The sequence below is a fragment of the Indicator indicator genome, chromosome 5, assembly GCF_027791375.1.
Source record: "Indicator indicator isolate 239-I01 chromosome 5, UM_Iind_1.1, whole genome shotgun sequence".
NCBI classification, from domain to species: Eukaryota; Metazoa; Chordata; class Aves; order Piciformes; family Indicatoridae; genus Indicator; species Indicator indicator.
In genome coordinates, this window is record NC_072014.1 from 31,070,162 (window position 1) to 31,094,125 (window position 23,964).

The 23,964-nt window shown below is 40.5% G+C and overlaps 1 protein-coding gene across 1 annotated transcript in view; it reads left to right on the forward strand.

The window, feature by feature from the left end:
* The window catches only part of PDIA5 (protein disulfide isomerase family A member 5), a 101,134-nt gene extending 85,523 nt beyond the window's left edge, over positions 1-15,611 (forward strand). Inside the window, 3 exon segments of the mRNA XM_054381249.1 lie at positions 3,117-3,187; positions 12,383-12,517; positions 15,531-15,611. Coding sequence (XP_054237224.1) covers positions 3,117-3,187; positions 12,383-12,517; positions 15,531-15,611 — 287 coding nt within the window.
* The last annotated feature ends 8,353 nt before the right edge of the window (positions 15,612-23,964 follow it).

Genomic DNA, 23,964 nt, shown 5'->3' on the forward strand with positions numbered 1-23,964 from the left:
TTGCACTTTCAAATCTGGAAGGTAGTGTTAACACTTAAAATAAACGTGTGATAGTGTGTGTGAAGAGGGAATGGGGAGAACAAGTTTTCCGTCTGTCAAAATGAAGACATCAACCTCTGCTTGTATTTTTTTTGGCATGTGTGCTTTAAATAGAATGACTGGGTTGGGTGACTTCCAAGTGTTTGATGCATTTGGCAATCCTTCTAAGTTGTAACAGATGAAGTTCTGCTATTCCATATGATGTGCTCCTTCCCCCTTTTTCAGTGACTCCTTGAAACTCCTTGAGAATTCAGTGTAGCATTCACATCTGTTCCATGGATGGATGTCCAAGGCCAACAAAATGCCTACTGGACTTGGAGTCAGCTCTGCCAAAAGCCATATGGTTGTGTTTTAGTTTTGCAAGCACAGTGCAGTAAAGAAAGGAGGAGGTCGGGCCAAGAAAGAAGTGAGGGGAGGAGGGATGGAGTTTCAGATGGGTAAATTAAGGTAAGTGTTTATCATTTGGTATTAGAGTAGAAAAATGAGATCACAGAGGAGGAGATAAAAGCTGTGTGTACAGGTTTCTTTATCAATTGTTTTGAATGACATGGTACTCCTCTGTGTGGTGGTGTTGATTGCAGCCTCCAAGCATGTTTGGTTTTGTTTTCCTTTTCCAAAATGCTGTCAATAGCCCAGATAAATGGAGGATGGTTCCTTCTGGTCTTACAAGATGTGCATCTGTGTGGAGAACCACACTCAAAGCCCTTCCTGATGGTGCCTATTGAACACTGTGCAGCAGCACATGCAGTGGTGACTCACTAGGGTGGAAGGGACATTGAGCAGCTGCTGATGCTTCTGTAAGCAGTCACTGGCTAAACGGCCACTCGGGCTGTGTTCTTGCCAGCCATCTGTTGGCCCCTGTAAAATGGCAGCTTGCGTTTTCAGTAGCCATTGGACTTATCTGTGACTGAAGGAAATATGCTTGTTATTTTTTGAATCAGATTCTGGTTTTTTTAAAGAGTGTAGTTCATGGAGACCTCTTACCTGCTGCAGCTTTAGTGGGTGCTTTAGAGAGAGGCTTAACCAAATGCTCCATCCTCTGCAGATTCAGTACCCATGATGTAGGAAACATCAACTGATGTTTCATAAAACGTTTAGAGGGGAATAAGAAGATACAAACTCTCATGTTTCTCTTGAAATAGCTTTTATTGAGGATTTGAAAGTTGGTGTTAGGTGAAATCTTAAGTTTAAGCTCAAGTCATAAGCGGAAAAGGAACATGAAAGGTTTAAGTTTTTAGGAGCCTTTGGAGCCTTTGTGTTTCAGTGTAACAGTTGGAAGTGCTTTCCAGTTAATTACAGCATGTTTTTGGTTTAGGGGTGTCTGGTTTTTCTCCTTCCCCCATCTCTTCCCCTCTTCCCCAGAATACTTTTTAGGTGTTCTCAACCCTTCTGATTTATTTGTGTAGAGCAATTTTAACAATCCAACCAAAGTAGTTACCCCACAGTACAGGAAATTAAGATGTGTCAAGAGGAAGGTTTGACCCAAAGGCTTTTCAGTATCAGGCAGATAGGACAGGCACATGATGAGAAAGAAGGTGGGTCACCAAAGCAGCCTGATGGACATGAGAGCACCCTGGAACCCTGGCTGCCTCCAACTCTTTTTTGGTCATTTCCTTCCAGGCAACTCAGCAAAGTTAATAGTGTGCAGGCTGTAGAGGACTTGCACTCTATCCCACAAAAACACAGCTGCCATCAGGATAGACTGCCATTGTGTTGTGTAAAGAGGTTGAAGCCATTAAGATGGATTTGCAGAAGTGCCTCAGTTTCCTAGGAAATGTCCCCTTGACTGTGCTATTCATAGTTACTGCATAGACTCCCAGTGTACTTACATGTACATCATTGCAGTGCTTTCAAAATCCTATTCTGAAGAAAAAAATACTCTGAAATTCAAAGCAGTGCATGTTAGCGATGAAATTGCATTTTGGTGAAGATTAAAGGGATGTGCAGATACTGTTTTTCTTGTCAGCTGAAAGACTGAGTGCAGTTTATAGAGAGGGTGGCTGCAAGCCTCTTAAGAGGGCATTTGTTCCATACTGACTTAAAAGTAACACAGCCACTTGTTCATCATTGTAAAATACTGGTAAACAACAGTAGCATAAGCTGTAATTGGAGCTTGTGAGCATCTCCTCTGTGCTCTGTTCTGCTCCTATCCAGAAATAATAGCCTTTGCTAGTGTTACACAGGCTTGACAAAAGTGTGTCCATTCCTTTATTCCCTGCATCTAAGCAAAAGTAGTGTCCTGAATCTTTGCTTGGGAACAACCTCTTTATGCTGTGTTTGAAAAAAGTAATTTGTTATACAGGTACTTTCTTTTTCAGCGCCTTACTTGGTGTTGGTACTTTGAGAGTAGTTTAGATTAATCGTAGACAATAACGATTACTTCTGGATTAAGAGTACTCATGTCTGTATTCTGAATAGAGAGCAGTTCTTGTTCCCCTTCTGAAATGCATGAGTAAATTTAGTGTGTGTTTAAGCAAGAGATGAACTGGCCTTTTGTTCACTGCTGCAGAGGTACAGACAGGTATCAGCCTGTCTCCCACACAAAGCTGTCTTGTCTTTAGATGCTTCTAAATGCCAAACTTTTAAATGCTCCCAGTGACTTTTTCCAACTTCTAACCTCCTCCTGTTCACAACTGCAATGTTTTTATTCCTGTATCCAAATGTAGCTGATACCTGTGGCACCAATAGTAATAACCTATGTGGTAAAACCTGTGAGGAGGGATAGTAGCAGGGAAATGGTTTGTCCATTTGTAGCTAGCCATCTTAAAATGCTCTTAAGGGATTGGCAACAGGGATCATGGTGCAGGGGGATTTTCCTCTATATGAGATGTCCTGTAAGTGTAATCATACATCTAAACTGCTTGACCCCAGAGGGGTTTCAAACATGTGCTTAAGTTCATGTGGCTGACACATGGTCTACAGATGCCTTGTTTCTCTCCTCCCAGCACCTGAGAACTCTTGGATAGAATTATTTCTAATACAAATTTTCCCCTAATTCACCTTGTGCTATGAGTTTATCCCAGTTACCTTATTTACAACCAATGTTTATATTGCTTTTTTCTTCCCATGTCAAACAGGGTGTCCCCACTGTAAAAATGCCATTCCACATTTTACAACTGCTGCTGAAGTCTTTAAAGAAGATCGAAAGGTAACTTGCTGTTAAATATTTCTGAGATACTGAAGAATGTGTTCCACCATTAGCACTTTATAGACTTTGATTACTGATAGGGTGGCAGACTTGTAGATAAAATTGCTGTTACACTAATAGAAATGTATCTGCACGTTAAGAGTTGTATCTTATTTTTGGTCAAATTATTCTATTTTCCTTAATTGTTTTCTTCTCTGTTTAATGCTTTGCATAAGAGTTCTGTCTTTTGAAGCAAAGCACATCATTTCTCATTGAAAGATTAATAAAAGATAATTTATACAATCTCTATTCCCCTTCAACTCATTAGCAATGGGGGTGCATGTGGAGAAACCACAATTTGTGTGTCAGTCCTGAAGACCTCAATTGTATCATCTTTGCTTGAATAGCATAACTACAATATATTTCTGGTTGACTTGGGGCCAGGATGTTTTTAGCACCCTTGTGCTTCTGCCTTAAAAATACATCTTATGGCTGAAGCAAGCCAGTTAGGTTTTTTTTGCATCAGCTGACCAATTTTAACATATCTGGGGTTAAAAAACCCCACCTGAGTCCCTGGATTTAACCAGATAACTAGCTGGAAACCTGCTCCTTATCTTTGAGTAAACTGTATTTCATTCTGATCAGTTCAATCAGTTCAAACTTCAGAATTGATTTGTGTTTAAGTGTGGCCTGGAAAAGATTTGGTAATTTAATAGGGAAATTGCTTTTTACAGCTTCCTGAGGAGGAGAAGTGGCAGGGGAGGTGCTTATCTCTCCTTCCTGGGATCCAGTGATAGGACAAGTGGGAATGATTCAGAGTTGTGCCAGAGGAAGTTCAGACTGGAAATTAAGAAGCATTTCTTTACTGAAAGGGTGGTCAGACACTGGGACAGGCTTCCTAGAGAGGTGGCTGATGTTCCAAGCCAGTGTTTTAAGAAGCACTTCAACAATGCCCTTAATGTGCTTCAACTTTTGGTCAGTCCTGAAGTGGTCAGGCAGTTGGAGTGATCATTTTAGGTCTCGTCCAAGTGAAATAGTCTATTCTATTCTGAATAAAGAGGTAATTTTATAACTATTATAGACCTATTACTCTGCCTGCTACAGTAATGTGTGTATTCTTGTCTTCTTTTTACCTATTCTTCTCATATTTTCTATAACTCACAGAGGATGCATCAGATTGACAAGAAACAAATCATTCTAGTATCACTGGCTGCATAAAATTAGAAGTCCATCATCACTTGTGCCCTCTGGCACACAGAAGAGTTAGAGGCGTGCAGCTTTCATTTCTCTTAGCTGCTGTAAATTTGTTGCTCAGGTGTCTTTTGGTTACTTGTTTGCTTCCAAGACCTCTGAGGAAGTATCCACGTTTTCCTACTTTTTTGGTAGTTCCCAATGAAGCCTCTCTTTCCTAAAGTCATTAAAATTTCAGTCAGTAGATGAAGCAAATGTGCCAAACAATGTAAAGCATGCTTATTAGTGCTCCAGGATGTATTAACAAGCAATCTGAATCATGGCTCAGTTTATTGGAGGTGGTGGTGGTGGTAAATGCAGGCTTGTGAAGCTTTTGGTTGAAACTGCAGGTTATGAAGGGACTCCAAGAGCAAGAGCAGTGATTGACAGTTGCAGCTCTTGACTTCGGTTTAAAGATGAGGAGGGAAGGTATAAAATGTAATGAGTTGAAACAGGAGAGCCAGTAGGGAATATTAAGACTGGTACAGTTTCAAGGAGGTGTGTGCAGTTTGGGAAAATGATGTTATTCCACCCCAGTGACTTAGGAAAGTGCCAGGGATTCATTATTCGGGGGGCCCTATTTAATTGTGTACAGCCATAACCTGCCAAGGTGCTTCTTGCTGCCAGTTTGTGCCCTTGTAGAAAAGAAAATAAACCTGTTTAAGACTTCAGAAAGGCACATTTCTCTTCCCACAAGCAGCAGTGGCCATTTTCCCATGTCTCAAACTGGGCTGAGCCTTCAAACTTAAGCTAATTTGTAGTTCTGTAGGGTTACAAACTACTCGAAAATTACTGCTTAAGAGGGAAGAATTATTTCTTTTTCAAAATCAGGGAAAGATTATTAATTTTCATTTTCAGTCTGTACTAGTATCGGGTTTTTTCCCCCTGGAGACAATTTTTTCACCTTTAGCAGAGTATGGTAGTATTTAAACTGTATCTCCTTTTTAATTGGGATAGTCCTTTAATTAAACATGTAATTCTGCAGAAGCCAAAGAACAATCAAAAACATTTCAGCCTTGCCTTGGTTATAAATGGTATCTTAAAAGGTATCTTTTGGGAGTCTTTGAGTCTTTACATTGGAATTTTGAATATGAACAGGGTTTGAAACTCTTAAATATGTGTCTTTGGCTTTGCAGATTCACCATAAGGGGGTGGTTCTGGCTCTGGAGTCCCACTCCCCATGCAGGGCTGTGTATAACACTGTGTACTATTTCGTCATCTGCACTGCTGGAGCTGGAATTTAAAAATGTAATGCTTGGAACATAGGACCCAATTATCAGTTTTTGTTGGCTACATCACTGCTGGTAGTTTTAACAGAAATCCCAAGCCTGCTTGATTGCCTAGGGTGGTTGTGTAGCTAGTGCAAGGCACAGCTCTGGGTGTAACCCTTAAACCCAGAGCCTCTGCATCTTTCCATGTACCTGGGGAAACTCGGTGTCACTGGAGAGGCTACTCCAGTAATGTATTTGATGTATTTAAAAAGAAGAAAAAAACCCCAAACCAAACCAGAAACAAAAAAAAAGAATAATAAAAAAAAGCCATCTGGAGCATTCTTGCCATGGGGTGCTGTGGTCTTTGCATACAGCTGCCAGGGGAAATCCTTTGGCCTGTGCTCCACAGCTCAAGTTTTGGCAATGACCAGTGTGCATCCGAAAATGTAAATGTGAGAATTGCCACTTTGCTGAACAGATTGAAGAGCAGGAAGACATGTTCACTAACTACTCCAGAGACTCTTGAAAGGGCACCAGCTAAATCTTAAAAAAATCTGCATTATGTCTTTTGGCTGATCCTAAAGTTCATCTTGAAGGAGCTGATTTGTAATGCTCCAGCTTGGATTTGCTGAAGGAAAGCTCTTGAGTCCTCAAAGCCTCTCAGTAAAAACTGTCAAAAACTTCCCTAAAGGAGCTGCTGTTTAACCAGTCCTCTGCATTTTCACAAAAGACTGTTCCTGTACAAATGCACTGACCTAAAAAAGAGCACTGCAGCTGGGTTCTAGTGAGTTTGTACAGAACACGGAAACACCTGTGGCAGATTGTGCTGGAAAGGGTGCATCTAATGGGGATGCAGAACATCAGTGAAAGTGGTGAATCCCCAGCGTGTATTGAGAACCGTGGCATAAAATCATTGTACCAACCAAATCACTGTACAGAGATACCCAAATGAGTTTGTTTGGCCAAGAATTTGAGCCCTATTTGTTTAAAAAGCATGTGTCGGATTTCTTTTTCATTAGTCTCATTAAATATGGTGATGTTAGCACTGTGCATCATGGTGCCTGCAATGGTTCTTCCCTTTGCAAACAGGCCCGCTCTGAGAGCAGCTGATGCATTGTAGCTCTGATAATGCTGCTGTGGCACATTAGGGCAGCTAACAATGAATCTTCATTTTGCAAGGCCTTTCAAATTGAGAACAGAATTGCAACAAGCTTTAGCAGGCCTGCTTCTAACTGCTGTTAGGATCCAGAACAGGTAATAGAAAGCTATGGGGTAATCATAGAGAAGGATGCTCATCTGTCTTATGCATAGGTGCTTTTAAAGTATTTGGCAAAACCAGGCTTTTTTTTTTTTTTTTCTAATAATCAGGTAATTGTCTGGAATTGGCAATTCTTTTAAAATATTGCTTGGAAACATTCTTTTCTATGCTGTAATTTTACTTTTTTTATCATATATCATTCTTCTCTCAAATCAATATTCAGCTAGTTATTCACTTCCATTTTTGTAACAAAAGTCAATATTAGCTCCAGCAGAGATTTATTTCCTTGAATCAATAAAAGAGTGTGTGGCAGTACATAATTTAACAGGAAAGCAACTAGGATCGCAGTAGGTATATTTACTATATCATCATAGGGTGACTGAGAGACAAACTGTTAAAATGAAAGAGGTTTAAGAAGAAAGGAGGAGTTACCTGGAAGGTCAAGGGAGCCCACTTTCCATTTTCTATATATCTGTTTGAACCACTGGATGTAATTGTGTTCCTTACCTGCAGGTTCCCTCTAGAGCAAAAAGTTGTTTCGTAGTTCTGTGGGACTCCGCATATATGATTAATGATATTGCAAGTATTTATTTTTCCTTCTAACACACAGTAAAAGAAATAAGGCATCATCCTTGTGCCAGTTGAGGTACATGGAGATCAGCTATCACATTTTCAGCAACAGGTCCACTTCTATTTAAGCACCAAAATGAAATGTTGTGATTTTTTTCAACAACTTGGTGTTTTTGATCAAACCACTTCATCTGAGCAATGTGTCATGCTCTGTTTCCTTTTCTAAGAGCTCTTCAGAGCTGGTCATACATTGCTCCTGTTACAATGCTGTGCAGAGTTGTGTTTGTAGCTCTGTAATTAAGCTTCCAGTTCTTTGGTAAAACTATGGAATGTTGCTGTGGGACTTCTTTTTTACATAAAGATCTTTTTGAATCCCAGATTCCATGCTAGAGTTGTGTTAAACTATGCTGACTATGGAATGAAGGAGAAATGCACAGTATTTTTTTTTAATAATTGATTTTTACTATTATGCATAATTATGCATATTAACTTGATATTATTAATTATTATGAACTGAATACCAGTTGTGAGGAACTACCAATAATACTAAGACAGCTGGATGTATTCCAAGGAACTTCCTCAGAGGTCCACACTCTGATTGACTGTCTTTTCATTTGGTAACTATTGTATTCCTGCTATGGCTACTTCAGCAGGGTGGTGATAAACCTGAACGGCATTGCCCCTGCAGAGCAAACCTATGTTTAATGATACAATGTCAATATCTAAGGCAGCACAGCTTTGTGAAGTTTTATGCATGTTGCAGATGGAGCACTTAAAGGTTTTACTTCCTGAAATGTTTTTTTTCAGTGGCTTTTTCTGTCTGGTTAGAAGTAAGTTAAGAAAGGTGAAAAAATTAAATTTTAGCCCTAACAATTAAAATCTCCCTAAAATCAATCTTGTCTTCTGAAAGCTGTTACACTAGTTTATTCCATAATGGACAGACATAGAGATACATATGTTTCACACCAGGGTTAGGGAATTTCTTGCTCTCTCAGACTTTTATTTTTAGAAGGTCTCTTCTGACTTGATGAGAAGGGATTCATGACAGGTGATTCCAAGTGTCTTGGCTTCTGGATGCATATCAGGGATGTCTCATGCTTGATCTGAAATTTCTGGTCAGATAAAGTTAGTGTTCTTACAAGACAAAGCTATCTTATGCTTTCCAGTGAACTTCTGTGTAACTTCTTGCTAGCAGTTGAATATGAAGATTGTTTCTGAAAATAATATTCTCTAGAAGTCTTCAACCATATTTTGGTCAAAGTTTTCTGAGTTGTTATTTTTCCTGTTTCATCCTCCTTCTTTAGCAATGCAGAAAAACTGATAGTTGCTAAGAAGTTTGAGAATGAGAGGAAAACCTCCCTGCAATATATCACTGCCCACTTGAGACAGGACTCAAGCAAAGCTTTTCTTTTTGTGGGCTGCAACTTTCTGTGTGCAGCCTTTAAGTATTATCCTGAAGTAATTCACCCTAACTTGAACCTGCTGCAGGAAACTTCTCTACCAGAAATGGAGTTCAGTATTCTTGGTGCATGAAAACACAAACTGAATGAAGCAAAGGGGATGAGTGCTGTTTGCTGAAATTCTGGTATGTCTCAAAAGTTCAGCTGTCTGGAATTGATAGAACTGAGATTGGAATTGGTCCTTAGTCCAGAAGTGCATTTTGCTACAGGTGTTTTTCAGGATTACTTTTCTCTTCTTGTAGTGTACTATATTTGATCTTTCGCTGTGAGACAGGCAAGACAATTAGGACTGTGATTCTATGGTAATGAGTGCATAGAGATGGTAGCAACCTCTATATTTAGGCTGCCTTAACATTTCCAATCTAAAGTAATCACTCAGACTCTCCTAAGTACTCTTACTCAGCTACTGTTGGCAGCAGGCATTTGAAATGCAGCCTCGGATACAGTCTTGGGAATTAGATGTCTCCCTATGAAATTTTGCTCAGGCCTGTATGAGCTGCAAGGGGTTTGAAAATTGCCATTTCTCTTCTCTCACTGACTGCAAAAATAACCAAACAGGAACGTGTGCTCTGAAGAGCTGGGCTCACAATGACATTTCAGGAGCGGTGGTGAGTCCATGGGACCGTATGGGAGCTTGCATCAGGAGCAGGTCAGAGAATGACAGACCATTGGCATGTCCTCCAAACACTACTCCAGATGTGTGTGTTCCTTGCTGCCAGACCTGTTGTATAGCATTATGCTATTAGACTGGGGTCTTTGTGCATTACTTCAGTGTACAACAAATACACAAATGGACCAGCTTGGATTTCCATGTGCTGTATAGGAGAGCTGTATCTCAAGCAGACTGCTAAGCCTTTCTTTCAGAAGCCACCTCCTTATAGTCCATCAGTCAACATTTTTTTTTTCCAGGCAGCAAAATGTTCTGAATTGGGCTAAGAGTGACTTCCAGAATTTCACATGTCCACTGCACTGTCTCCTTACTGGTGCTATTCTCACAAAAGCCTTTTGTAAATCATTGGTCCTCTTTGGTTGGAAAAGATCTTTAAGATCAAGTCCAACTGTTATTTAACTCTACCAGGTCCAGTGTTAAATCATGTACCTTTGTACCATGACTCCTCTGGGGATGGGGATTCAACCAGTGTTTGATAAACCTTTCAGTGAAAAGTTTCTTCAAATATCCAACCTAAACTTCCCCGGGTGCAACCTGAGGCCATTTCCTCTCATCCGATCACTTTTTCCTAGGGCTCTTGAAATTGGACTCTTTGCTCCAACTGAATCCAGTCTAGATGTTCCCAGAGAGGTACAGACAGAGCTTCTCTTCCTTCCAATGTATTAAAAACTAATTGTTTTAATCTCCAAGACACTAAGAATGGATGGGTCATTGGTCACAACAGTTTCACAGCTCAGACTAGCTACTGAGACCTGGATTAAGTGCATGTACTCCTTCCCCTCTTTCTGGATGTAATCTCTCCCTGCATGGTATTTAGAGCAGTGGGGGGGGGAAAAAGGGATCTATTAATTCTTCTTGTTTTCAGGGAACCAGAACTTCAGTATTCCTTCTACGTTAATACTGTGACACTAAATTAATGTTTGTCTCCATTGTAAGTTTTTCTTTATATAGAAGTAGCCAACAAGGCTCTTAATTTTGGCTGGCTGCTAAGGTCGGGAAACCTGTTTGCAGTGTTTTATTCCCAACCTTTTGTTTTTACTAGCCCTGAATTGAGTAGGAGTCTTTCTGTTTACAAAACCAAAAAAAGTTTGGTCATGCATGTTTTTAACAGTTCTCAAAAGTCCGTTTCTGTAATAGCCTTATTAATGTTTAAAGTGGGAAAACAGAAACTAACTATTTAAGGTAAGAACACTGCTGACTTTATATAGGGCTTTCCATCTGAATACAGATACAAGTGAGATCTTTGAGTTGTCAGGTTTTTCAAAGCCAAAGCAAACCAAGCAAATTAACTGAAGTTGGTTTTGCCACTCTTTAATTACTGTTAGGATAATGAGATCAGGTTTTTCATTTTGACAGTGTCACCATGAAACAGGAGGGCATTTTGGATTATTAAGTGATGTTTTAATTAAGGAAGGACAGTTCAATTGCAACCCTGAAGCCATGCAAGTGGAAGGTATTCTGGTCAGATTGTTTGAAGGAGGCTTGAGGAATGGAAGTTTCAAGTTAAATATGTCTGCTATGAAAATAGCATTTGCCCACTACTGCAAAAATCACTCCTCTAATTTGTTTGGTTTTGTACATAGCTTGTACTTGAACCTGGTTGCTCTTCAGCAGAGCTTGTACAGGGCTGTGAAGGGAAGCCTGCGTAAGCAGCAGCGTGCTTTCAGAGCCAAAACTGACACTCACAACAACAGTCAGTGTGAAATCACAGCACAGGGCTTGGCTGCTTTAAGTAGAAGCCAATGAATTGCATTTTGGTTCAACATCAGAAATGTTATGTGCAGCCCCTCGTCAATACTTCACAGAATCAGATTTCAGATGTCAAATGCTCTAAGCTGGGGTTAGCTGAGCTGATGCTCTAAGACTGTGAGATTCAGCTTCCTCCCTTTGCCTGTGCTGAAGCAGGAAGGGATGGAGGGTGTTGTCCTGCCGCCAACCGGGTCGAGAGGGTGGCAGGCTGTTTTCTCCTCAGGGTTTGTTTGTGTGACAGTAGCATCTAGAGGTTTTGCAAGGAATTAAAGCCCACTTTGCTAATGGCTGCACATAACATGCAGTTCTTACCTCAAAGAATAGAATGAAAAAAAGAAAAGAGAGGAAACATAAACCCAGATTGCAAGCAAGGAACCGCCTTCTCTGTGTGCATTACATGTTAGTTAATGGCCTCTCACTCATCTTTGGTTGACCTTGGGAGAACTGAATGGAATTTACAAAAGCTATCTGGGATCAAAATCACAAATTTGTTAATAGCCTGCATAAGTACCAGCCATGACTCTCCAGAAGAGGTACTTTGCCAAGCATTAGCCATGCCACAGGAAGGAGGTTGGGTTAGGTGGGTCGTTACAGTTATCAAAGTCACCCTTGATCACAGTTAATCACCTTCAAAGTGGTTCATCACTTTAAACCGAAGTGCAAGAAAAATATTGCAGTGTGACAGAGCAGTGGCTGCTGTGTTTGGATTTGGTATACAAAGACAGCCCCTGAACTTCCTGTTTGGAGTCTAAAGCAGTGCTCAACAGGTTGGTTAGGAAGGTCATTTTCTGCTCTGTGAGTTGAACACACCTTGCAGCTGTGTAGGCCAGGTGCTGTGCAAGCAGTGCAGTATTTCATTGGGAGGGAGCAGGCTTCTGCTCCTCCATTTGTGTGCCTTCACTTGATGATCACCATCTGATCTTCCTCTGCAGCTGAGACATTAAAAAAGCTATTTCATTTTTGGCAGAAGAATTGGGTTGCTCTTAGTGTTAAGTCTAAGCTGCAGCAGCGGAACCGTAGAGTCTTGCTTTGCCTTCTCCTGCCTCATGCTGGTCTCTTACATTTCAGATTGCCTATGCTGCAGTGGACTGTGCCAAAGAACAGAATCATGACCTGTGTAAGCAGGAGGGGGTTGATGGCTACCCCACCTTCAACTACTACAACTATGGAAAATTTGTGGAGAAATATACTGGAGAAAGAGGGGTAAGTGAAAGCAAGAGCCATCACCTGATACAGGGAGGAAGGTCTCCCCTGCCTTTACTGCCTTTTACATGGAAGCTGCAGGGTAACTTTTCATGATGCTGAAAGGATGTTTAGCTGCTTCTGTTACAGTCTTATGTGGATGAATCATTGTGCACTGCAGCTCTCTGCATCTCTGCATTAGGAACACGCTTGGTCTATTTTAGGAATGTGACAAAAGGAAAAAGGAGTAGATTTGGTAATACTTTATTGTGTATTCTTTAAGCTGAAGTCTGCAAGTGAATTTGAACTGAGTGGAAGTGAAGGGTTTATTGCATGGGCTGCTGCTAGGTGCAGAAATGCCAGAAAATACAGATCTTATTCCTGTAAGTTCTGGATCATAGATACACTGCAAACATGTTATGGGTCCACCAGGCTGCCAAATGGTGACAAGCCGTTGGTTTTATAACAAGGACAAAACTGTTCTTTGGAGACTGGGGGGAACTAAATATCTCATTCTTCCTAAATCTGATTCTGGAGCTCAGGATGGAGAGACCAATTGTACTATGTAGCCTGTGGGCTGAAGTTTCATTTATTTGTCCTTCTGTGGCCAGCTAATTATATGCTATGAGTACAAGGGGCAGAAACAGCATAATGCCTTCCCTGGTCATAGATTGCCTGAAAGTAAGCGATCAATTGAGTTATTTGTGTGTATTCTTTCTCATAACCTCCTAGAGGGTGATTACCCCTCAGCAGTGATTGATTGCCTTGGAGGCACTAGGGCCTGCAAGAACAACTTGGGGTCTTCAATCTGTCTAGTGACTTTGATAAAAGAGTCTTGCCTGAAAGTTACTGCTGCTATTACAGCGCACTAAATTATAGAGGATTATGACCAAAAAAAGCCAAATTCTGAGTTTTTTTTGTCAGAATTTTAAGGACGTCTTCATGGAGATTTGCCTCTTAGTTTTCTCCAGCACAAGGACCCCAGTAATTACCATTCTGTGGTGCTGATCAAGCTGTTGTTACAGATACTCTGTTTAGCTCCAGTTGTGGAACTCTTCCTAAGAGTAAAGGTGGGTGTAGTAGCAAACAATTAAGGACAATTTCAGGTACAATTTTTGTATTTCTCATCCATTCTTACAGAAATTATATGTGAAATGAAGGTTCTGTGATAGCTGACAAAAAGAATTTAGCAAGACAGGAGTGCTCTGAGGCCACGGGGTTGGGAGATGATTATCCCTGTGCTGGAAAGTGGACTGACTAATCCCCTGTGTGCAGCCAACCCTTTCCTGGGCAGAATTAAATTACCCAACAAGAATATTGCAACCTCTCTTCTGCTGGCATCTGTATTCTTCCTCCACCTCTTCTGAGGTCTGTGGTCTTCTGCTTGTGCAACACCAAATTAGGGTTTGTTATCTCCTATCACAGTAATGCTGGAGGCAGCACTTAACTCAGTATTTTCCATGGAATTTGCAGGTCTGTTCACACATCTGTTTCAGTAATAAGGCATTGCACTCTTGAAGGACTTACCATCAGTATGGCAACACTTTGTGGACTACCTCACCCCACCACCACCTACTTTGCAAAAGAAATCTCAGGAGAGAGCATTGGGAGCCAGGGAACCTGTTTTCTGGTGCCGATTCTGGCCCTGAATCAGTAGCTGTCCATGGATATTTAGCTCACTGTGGTGAAGCTGATGTATCATCATTTCACATGGGCAGGGAAGAAGATAAGCAATGTCAGCTGCCGTGGGAGCAATATGACATGCTGCAGCAGGAGACATGACTAGTAGAGCAGGAGCTCTCAGCTCCTTGCCACCCCACACCAGAGTACTGGCTGTGGGGAAGAGCATGAACCCAGCAGTAGCCTGTAAGGGGTCCTCCACACCTCCAAGGGAATTGCAGTTACAAAATAGAGGGTTTAGGGCATTTCATCCCAAGCAACTTGAGCAAGGAAAAATCACGACACCTACTGACTCCAGCGTACTTTATATGACTTCCAGACTTTGAAAACTGGGATCCTTTCATGGAAGCTGTTAATTACCAGATATCTCCAGATGACATATGGCCAAAACTTGTCACTTCACTTTTTTGAGTAGAAGAACAGTGAATCATTTTAGAAGACTGCTTTGTTGTTCAGTCTCCTCAAAAGCTTCCCAGCTCTGAGGTCTGGTTTTTTAGTGTTGTCTTTGTTTTGAAGTAAAAGTTTTACTTTAAAAAAAAAACTTTTTCTTTTCTTTTTTTTTTTTTTTGTTCTCTCTTTGTATTTTTTTTCTTTACCACCAGTTTTGACAGGTATGTTTCAGGATTGTTTGAAAGTAAAAATGGTTACATTGGGTGGCATCAGTGTTACTTGCCTAGAAAACTGCAGTGTTGGTGTACCAGCAGACGGTGTGTTCAAACCTCCACCTATCTGAGCCTTTTGATATACATGCAAGTTGTGTTCAGAACTTTCCTTGTGAAAGGAAATTGCTGGCATTCAACAGCTTTAGATAATCAGGAGTTATAAGTTGTTGGAACATAGAGATCGGCATCTAGGCATCCAGGTTTGAAACTGACAACAATTTTGATAGCAACTTGAAAAAAATGTAATTTCCATCATCTGAATGGGTGGGAAATGAGGAAGATGATGAGCAAAACTGGGACGAAGAACAGTGGCAAATGTGTGTATAGCAAACAGACGATCTACTGACTTTTCAAAATGAGGCATGCAGCATACAAACATGGCTTGAAAATGAGTGGTTTTGACTAAAAGGCATCAATGGCACTTCTAGGAACAGATTTTACCTTGTCCTGTGAGTTTTAGGGCCTTTCCCTGTGTGTCCCATCTCTTCAAAGCCTGATGCATGGAATCTGCATAGATATTTTCACTTTGCATTGCAGAGGAGCAACATTGGACCAGAGCACTGTGCAGAAGCAATAACTGCTCCTTAGTGTTTATATTCTGTTGTGGGATACTGAAACTAAAAGTGTTCTTGATATAGTGTTTTGATTAGTTTGTAAAAATATGACTCATATTCTTCTTTCTTCGAAACTAGGAGTCTGGATTCACCACTTTCATGAGAACCCTGAGAGAAAGAGACCATGAAAGAATAGGAAAGAAGAAGGATGAATTGTAGTTTCTGCCTCAAAAGAAGCTTTCCGCTGCACTGTGAACAGTTCCAGGTCTTTTGTTATTGCACCTGAGACTTCACATATTCTCAAGACAGAGACTTTTTTTTTTTTTTTTTTTTATAAACAGCCATGGCCATTTTGTACAATTTTGAAATAAAGTGAAACCACTTGATTTTTAAAAGGAAAATAAATTAGAATGTTGTCATAATGTTTTAAAGAAAACCTAGCATTTTCTCTCATGTTGTGAGACTATGCCCACTGACACTCCTATGCAATATTTTTGTAGTCTGTAGTGTGTCTGTAAGTGATGTTGTTTGATAGAGTGATTTTCTTTTCTTTTTTTAAGTATTGCAGTACATGTGAAAAACAATGGGGAGGGGACATGGGGTTTTGTTTGTTTGTTTTGGCTGTTTAGGGTTTTTTTGTTTGTGTCTTTTTTTTAAGTCAGTGAAGGAAAATGCGAAACTTGTAAGACACAAACTTATCCAATTGCAGTTTTACATTCCTGTGAACTAGTTACATGTTCTTCAGTGAGATTTGGGTGAATACTTTTAAGGTGCTCAGGGATAAATAAGGTATCTGAGTCAATGAAGACATTAATATTGACCAGTCCAGATCTGTTGATTTCATTTTATCTCTCTGGTCTTTAAATCAGGACTGTTTACATAACTTTATAGAATGTATTGAGTGAATTAAGCCAAGTATCAAACATTAAGAGAGGGTGGGTAAAACTGAAACTAAACTCTCCTTTTCTGTCAAATGCATCTGTAAGTTATGGCAGGAGTGATTATCTTACCAGGGTATGCAGTTACCCTTTTGGGGTCTACATTCTCCCTTCAAATTCTGATTGGGCCATATCAAATGTATTGGAAAGTGTTAGTTCAACTGTTTTGATAAATGCACAATACTTTTGATAATGCAGGAATTATGTATATTAGTGTGTTTATGGTCCAAAAATTTTATCTGCATTGGTATGTGGGATTTTTTTCCTGTTTGCTCTTTAAGGAGTTGCGTAAACAATCTCTGGCAAAGTCATCACTGTAAAACCTGTATTAGCAACAGCTGAAACGCGTTACACTCTTGATACTTAAAGACATTGATCTGGAAGTACTATGTCTTCACAAGAGGGGAGAGGGAGGGGCAGGAAGTTGTGATTTGCTTTGAACTGAAAATAAATTTTAAAAAAGACAAGTATTTTCTTCATTAATAGCCTTGTTCAGCTTCTTCCCCGCTGAGTGAATGACCATCGTGGTGGCATAGAAGGAGCCAGCACATGCAGGATGGGTGCCCACCACCTGTTTTCTGAGACAGCCTGGTGCTCAGGTGTGCTGGGCAGTACAGTGGGGTGTTTGCCAGTGTGAGGGTTGGTCTCCATCTGCCTTGGCACTCAACAAGTAGACAAAATGGTTTCTGACAGAGGAGAACTATGCCTTGGATCCGAAATCTTTCTCTTGCTCCTTGACTGCCCATCTTACTTTCTTTTGCTGATTTGGATCCTCAGTAGAGGCTGTGCTAATGGGTAGTTCTGTGCTGTGCTGTTCAGGAGGTGAATAGCACCTTAGCTCCTTTCTTGGGATTTTGTCCCTCTTGTCTCTTGCCCAATTAATGGCACTGTATGTTTGGCACCAGCTGCGGAAGCCATTAGTGAGTAACCTGGAATACTGGTAGCCTGATTGGCCTTGTATGGTAGCCAGCTTGTTAACCATGGCATCAATTCGAACAGCAATGGAGCTCTGCCAAGTATCTTCTCTTATTAGGCACCTGATGAGTCTCTTCACTCAAAAACTCAGCTGCCTGGTACTTACTGTGTTTGGTGTTTTCTGTTAGCATAGCTACTTCATGTTATGTTTAGTGTGTTTGCATAAGATCACAGCAATTCTTTCAAGTTCTCCATGCATTAGTAGCAAGCATTCTGCCCTGTGTTTGGGAAAGAATATATATTGATGACATTTGATTTGAAGCAGGAATTGGTTTGCTTACCAGCAAACTATCAAGTATGATCAGTCCAGAACTTGCTGCATTTTTCTTGATTCCAGAGTCAAAGCAACTGCCATTAAAGAAATAGTCTCCAGAAATGCTTGAGCGTTTCTGTGCATAGGCAGTGCCTATATCTGTGCTAATTTCTGAGGAATGTAGACTTCTTAAAAAAAACATAGCTTGCCAATGGTGACATCATTTGTCAGGATCATTCTGAATTACAGCCTTTGGTAAATGTTTAGGATAGGACAATTGCACACTGTGCTTCAGACCAGTAATTCCTTACAGCTGGTTACACCATAATAAAATTAAAATTACAGATTCTCATTTTTCCCTTCAATCTTTTGTCAGTTACTTCTTGGACTTGGGCATTCATTTTTTCTTGGCTAATCATGTGTTAATGCACAAATATAAAATATTTGAGAATAATTTACCTTCTGTTACAGGGTCATGACTCATCTGGTTTATAGTCTGAATGTTTTTTGGAAAAGACAGTTTTGAACACCATAAACAATTACATCAAATTGCTGACAAAAGGCTTAGTTACTGTGAACTAGAGTGTACCATGAACTTGGAGCTTTTCTTCTAAGCCTTTTTAATTAGTAGACCAGGTCTGGATCTCAGTTACACTGTTGTAATTCTGTTGCCTCCACTAAAGCAGAAATTGGTGCTTGTATTTGCTACCCAAGTCAGTTTATGTTTATATTTGTACCAGTCAAGTTGAAATTGAAATGCTTTTCAGATTTATTTTTTTTCTACAAACTGTGAATGAAAATTATCTTATATGTAAGAGCTCTTATTTTGTGTAATTAAAGGGTTGGGGCATTTCACACATTCAGACTTTCCAGCCTTTCATAGTGGAGGCATAGCCCAGGCATTCATAACCACATAGGAATTTCTGCCACAGTAATCTGGGGTTTCAAATCATGAATCATTTTATCAGGAAGAAACTTAATTGCTGATAACAAATGGTTTATAGTGAATCAGAGATTCTGCTCTTGCAATTATGGGTTTGGTCTTTCAGCCCTTTTAAGGTGTGATTCAGAGGTCTTGGATATCAGCTACACCATTAATGCTAAGCAGATTAAGTCTTGCTGAGGAAGGGTCAAACATGTACACAGCAGAAGCTGAATAAGGACTGTGTATCACTTTGTTCCTCAGCATTGGCTTAACATAAATAGCTCACAGGTCTGTGTGGGTCCTGTTGGACCATCAGACAAAGGGTAGCAGGACTAAGTGTTTTGGGCAGACTAGCAGTAGCTGGATAGTAAATCTAATGAAAAGAGTTTGAGATGCTGGATTTGTTTCATCTACCAGAAGCAAGAGAAAGGGAGACTGGACAAGATCCCAGGAGACCGAATGCTCTGGGATATGGGAGACCCAGATGGGAGTCCCAAGGTTGAAAAAGTTTATATGCCAGTCCCCTGCAACCAGAGAGGATAATTTTGCTTCAGTTGTAAAGGAGTTATCCATCTATCTCTGACACAGTAACTAAGGTCTGTATTTGTTCATACTAGAGCAGCTCCTACAGGAGAGACTGGAAGAGACTTGCTTTCTAATCTGAATCAAGAAAAGAAAACACAAACTGCCATTTCCTCTTTCCTCCCCCTATAACATTGCATTCTGGCTTTGGTAGCCCCATTGACCCCCAAACCTCTTCCAACTAGTTGCAGTTGGGTGAAACAGCCTTGGGAATTTTTCTGAACTCCCACCCAGACCAAATTAGGTCTCTGAATTTTGCTGACTTAAAATTCTGTCCATGGTTTTCCATGAAGATGGATTGATATTAATGGTGAAAAAAAACTAAGAGGGGTAAGGCTTATGTTCTTAAAGCATTTAGTTTGGGAGTAAACATGCAGATGCAACTCCCATTATGAGTAAGCTCTAAGTGAATGCTGCAGACAGAACCATGTTCAGATGGAATTGCTTCATGGGTGATTTGTGGAGGCTAACTGCTTTTCAAAAGAAAAGTCAAGACCTGGCAAGTTAGCCTACAGGTATTTTCTTAGTCTGTTTTCTTTTTGAAAACTAAAAAGCAAAGTCACTCTCCCTATTCTTGAGAGTGCTGTATGACAAGAAATAAATGTTTCTATATGAGTTTCCTAGAATAATACTAAACACCTGCCAACTTGCATTTTACAAACTATGAAACAAGCCATTCACTCAGAACAGCTCTCTGGGGAGCAAGGACTGTTGTCCACGTGCACCTCATTTTAATTTAATAGGCTTACTTTAGTATGACTGGGTCTGTAATGGTACACTGGGACTGCAGGAGTAAATTCTGAAAACTGAGAGGGTGAAATGAGCTTTTATCAGCAGGTGCTGAGCGTCAGGGCCAAGCTCTGGCTTTTCCTTTTCCTTTGGCAGCCTGAGCACACCATGGCCCCACTGGAACTGCGGGTGTGCAGCCCTCTGGTTGATCCAGTTGTGTACATAACTGCTCTGTGCTGGAACTGATTTGAACCCAAAATTTCTCCTGTTATTTTATTTGGCTGGTGGTGACAAGATGCTATGCTTTCTCTGTGCATCCTGCTTTTATTTTCTGGTTAAAGAAGCAGCATATCTGGGTGTTTCTGCAAAGAAAATGACTCCGTTTTTATCTGCTGGCAACCAGGACTCCTGGAACGCCTGACTGACCAGCACTGCTGCAATACTCCCTGCGAAGCACTCTTGCCAAGGTTTTGGCAGGCACTGTATGATGCAATATTGCAAAAAAAAAAAAAAAATCAGTATCTAAGGCAGCAATTTCCAGATTGTGGTTTCCGAGTTAAGCTGAGCTGTGTTCATTAGCCTGGTGCAGCTGGTTTTGAGACTACTAAAAAAAGACGGTGTGTTAGCCCAAAACCTAGGGAATCACAGCTCCAATTCTGGCCCATAATTAAAGCCAGAAGGATGTCTGAGTATTTCTACCCAGCTGACAGACCTGGTTCTTGGTTTGCAAGAGTCCTGCTCATGGAATTTTTCTGTCCTGGTGCCCAGAGCACTCACCACTCTAATGCTCCTTAAGGAACAGTTACGCTGCGTTTGCTTCGAAAGCATCATAGTGCTAATTATTCTCATTAGCTCTGAGCCACTAATAAATTATCTTTCCTATTGCTCTTCCATCACTCAGTAATGAGAGCCATTTAGTCAGATTTTGCAGATACTGCTCCCTGCCTCTCTACAACACGATTCGCTGCAAGCATTCATCATAGGAAGAAAGCTTCTACGTGAACAAAATCTTTTCAAATGAGTCTCTGGTGCCCCAGTTAAGTGGGTGTCTACATTGCAGGCATGCAGAAGAGCCTTCTTCATTAATATGTGCAATTCTGTGCGAGCTGATTAGCTCTTGCAGCTCATTTGGTAGCAAATGTGTAAATCCGTCACACTCCAAATGCCAAATAAGTGCTCAGCTAAATTATGGAGAAGTAAGAAACTGCAAAAGTTGGGAGTCTTTACATGGAAAAAGAGGTCCTTATCCCATGCATTAAAATGGAACTCTGGATTTATCTAAAGCATTTGTCACTCCTCTGCTTTGTCATGTTTCTGCTTGCAAAATGAATAATTCTTCCTGTTGTGTTGATGGCCCTTTCAGTATGTGTGGGTGTTTAATTTTGTGCCTTACATTTGTAACAGACACCTGATACCTACTCTCAATTCTCATAAAACAATAGCCACAACACAGTGCAACCTTCCTTGCACAGTACATGGAACTAAATAATCAGTTCCAAACTATGGATTATTAATAATCCAGTTACCATCATGCCTCTTTTTTTGTTTGTTAAAACTTCTAAAGAGAAAGGGAGGGTGGTGAAACTAGGTTTATTTGTTGTTATTGTCTGTTTTTTAGCCAGTGCAGTGCTGCACAATTAAATTAATATAAAAGCATATTTGCCAGTACAAGGGGAACCACTAAAGAAATGTCACTTATCTATGGAGAGCGGCTGGTCTACTGCTGCAAACATTAAGTGCCCTTGTCAGTTCCTCTGGGACTGAAGGAGGAAATTTGCCTTAAGAGCTCCTAATTTATGTGTACTTTTACTCTTCTTCATGTCAAGTAGCTGCAGAGCTAACCTAGCCTCAAGGCTTAGGCTCACCAGCTCAGCCCAGGCAAGCACCCTCCCTTTTACTTTCAGTGTGCAGAGAAATCACAGCACAGAGCCAGCTTGATCTCCAGTGAGAGCAGCATTTTGGCATCATCTTCTGGCCATACAAATTACGGGGAAAGAGCTTCCTGCTTCCCAAAAATTCTGGTGGGGAATGCTGTCTTTCTCCAAGTTGAAATTAAACTCCTGAGAGAATGTTTCCTAGGAAAATGTGCAGCATATCAATGAAGTTCCAGTTCTGGTGGATAGTGAGGGGATGCCCCATTAGTGTGGAACAGAGTGATCTGGTCCAGTGTTTCCTATTGCATCCCCAGAATGCACTCAGACCTCTCCAATAGTGTGGGCTTGACTGCCAAGAGGGAAGGGACAGCTCTGTGCTTGGCTGGCCTGCAGCGGGTGCACAGTCCTCCCCATTGACAATATGGACAACACACTACAGACTGAGGTTTTTTTGTTCCCTTTTCAAAGAGGAACAAGCTGCCTTCAAGGTAGACCTTCCATGATACAACCAGAGGAGAATGGGGCCACAGGAGAGGTGCTGCAGAAATGTGGAGTCTTTTCATGATGCTGCCCAGCTTCTGGCACATCCCCTAGGACTCTAGGGGGTCCACCATTCCTTCCACCTGCAGGAGACCATAAAAAAGCCACAGGACTCTTAACTTTCCTAAAACTCCCACGTCTGCCAAAAGCCTCCCTTAGGCAAGAGAGCAGAACAAAAGGAGGGGCTGCAGGAGTCTCAGAAGTAGAGTTCACCTGCAATAAAGTTGTGTGTCTCTAGTGTGGTGCCACAGTATTAGGTATATTATGTATATTTTTGGTGAATGCATAATCTTAATTGTTGTGTATTGTTTGTATTGTAGTCCCAAGATCCAGGTCCTCATTATACTAGATGCTGTACAAATATATAAGAGACTGTCATGCATGGAAAGGCTTTTATTATGTAAATAGTCAGGTTAGGAAAAAAGCAGTAGTGTTATCTCTGTTTTACAGATGAGGCAGTGAGAGGAGAAAAAAGAAGAAAGCATTTTGCCCAAGGACACGCAAAGTCTTTGGGTCAGCCGTGGACTTGAAATTCAAGTCTCGATTTAGTTTCTTACCAGCTCTTTCAATTTGTGTATTGTCCACAACATAATTAAAAATTGGGCACAAAGAAGGCAATACCATGTGTAATTCATCTCTATCTGGACCAATCAGCCAGTACCTCTCAACCAAACCCTCTGCAACTCTTCTCTGTTTCTTAAAAACCTGTATTTCTTCTCTGCCAAATGCCTGTAATTGCCTTACAAGTTAAGGCACTGCACATGTTGTCCTCTGATTTTCTGCAACATGTATCATGTTTGATTTGGACTACAAACCTGTTCAGGAAAAGACCCTGTTCCATGTGGGGCCACATCTTATCTGGAGCAGCCAGGTGAATTTATATTCTAATTTAAATAATGCTACTAGCAATATCTAGAATAAAAAAAGAGATGCATATACGTTTCTGCTAGAGAATGTAGTGAGGCATCCAATACATTTATAACTGCTGCTCTAACTAATCTATACCAAAGACAACTAAAACATGGATTTGTCTCAAAAGGCTCACTATATTTTGCTTTGTGTACATCAATGTTTTATGTCAGGCTTTAGGAAAGGATGTGGGAGGAGAGAATTACAAAAATCATGACAGTCACTGGAAAACAGAATAAAATTAAATTGGCGTTTACTAGTGCTTGATAATACCAGAGTAATTCAATAACTTTTTTGATACAGTAATTAATTAGCTAGACAAGGAAGGGAAATCTGACTGTCTGGACTTCAGTAAAGCAGCTGATGAAGAGCATGTATAAAATTGTATCTCCTACCTGGAGAAGTCTGAGATAATTTATAGAGGAACTGCATGACATACACAGTGCTAGAAGAAGAGAAGCTGAGCTGAGTTGAAAGGCAATGATTCAGAGCTCCTGAAAAGTAAATCTTAAGTCTGATTATTATTATTTTTGTTATTGATCCATTTGGAAAACAGAAGTGTCTGATCATTAAAATGTATTGAAGTCACAAAGTCAGGAGGTATTACTGGTGTAGAGAAAATTGAGAATATCCCACAAGAAGAACTGAATGTCCTTGAAAAATAAGGCCACAGAAGTAGTAAGAGAGCTAGCAGCAGAAAAAAATCTGCAGGAAACGAGCAGTTACGCAGATTTTTAACCATTTGCCCCAGTATAGCATAGGCACAGAGAAGGCAACTGAAACTTTAAAATGCAATAGGAGAGATGTTGCCAGAAGAGCAAAGGAAGCATGAACGACCTTGTACAAG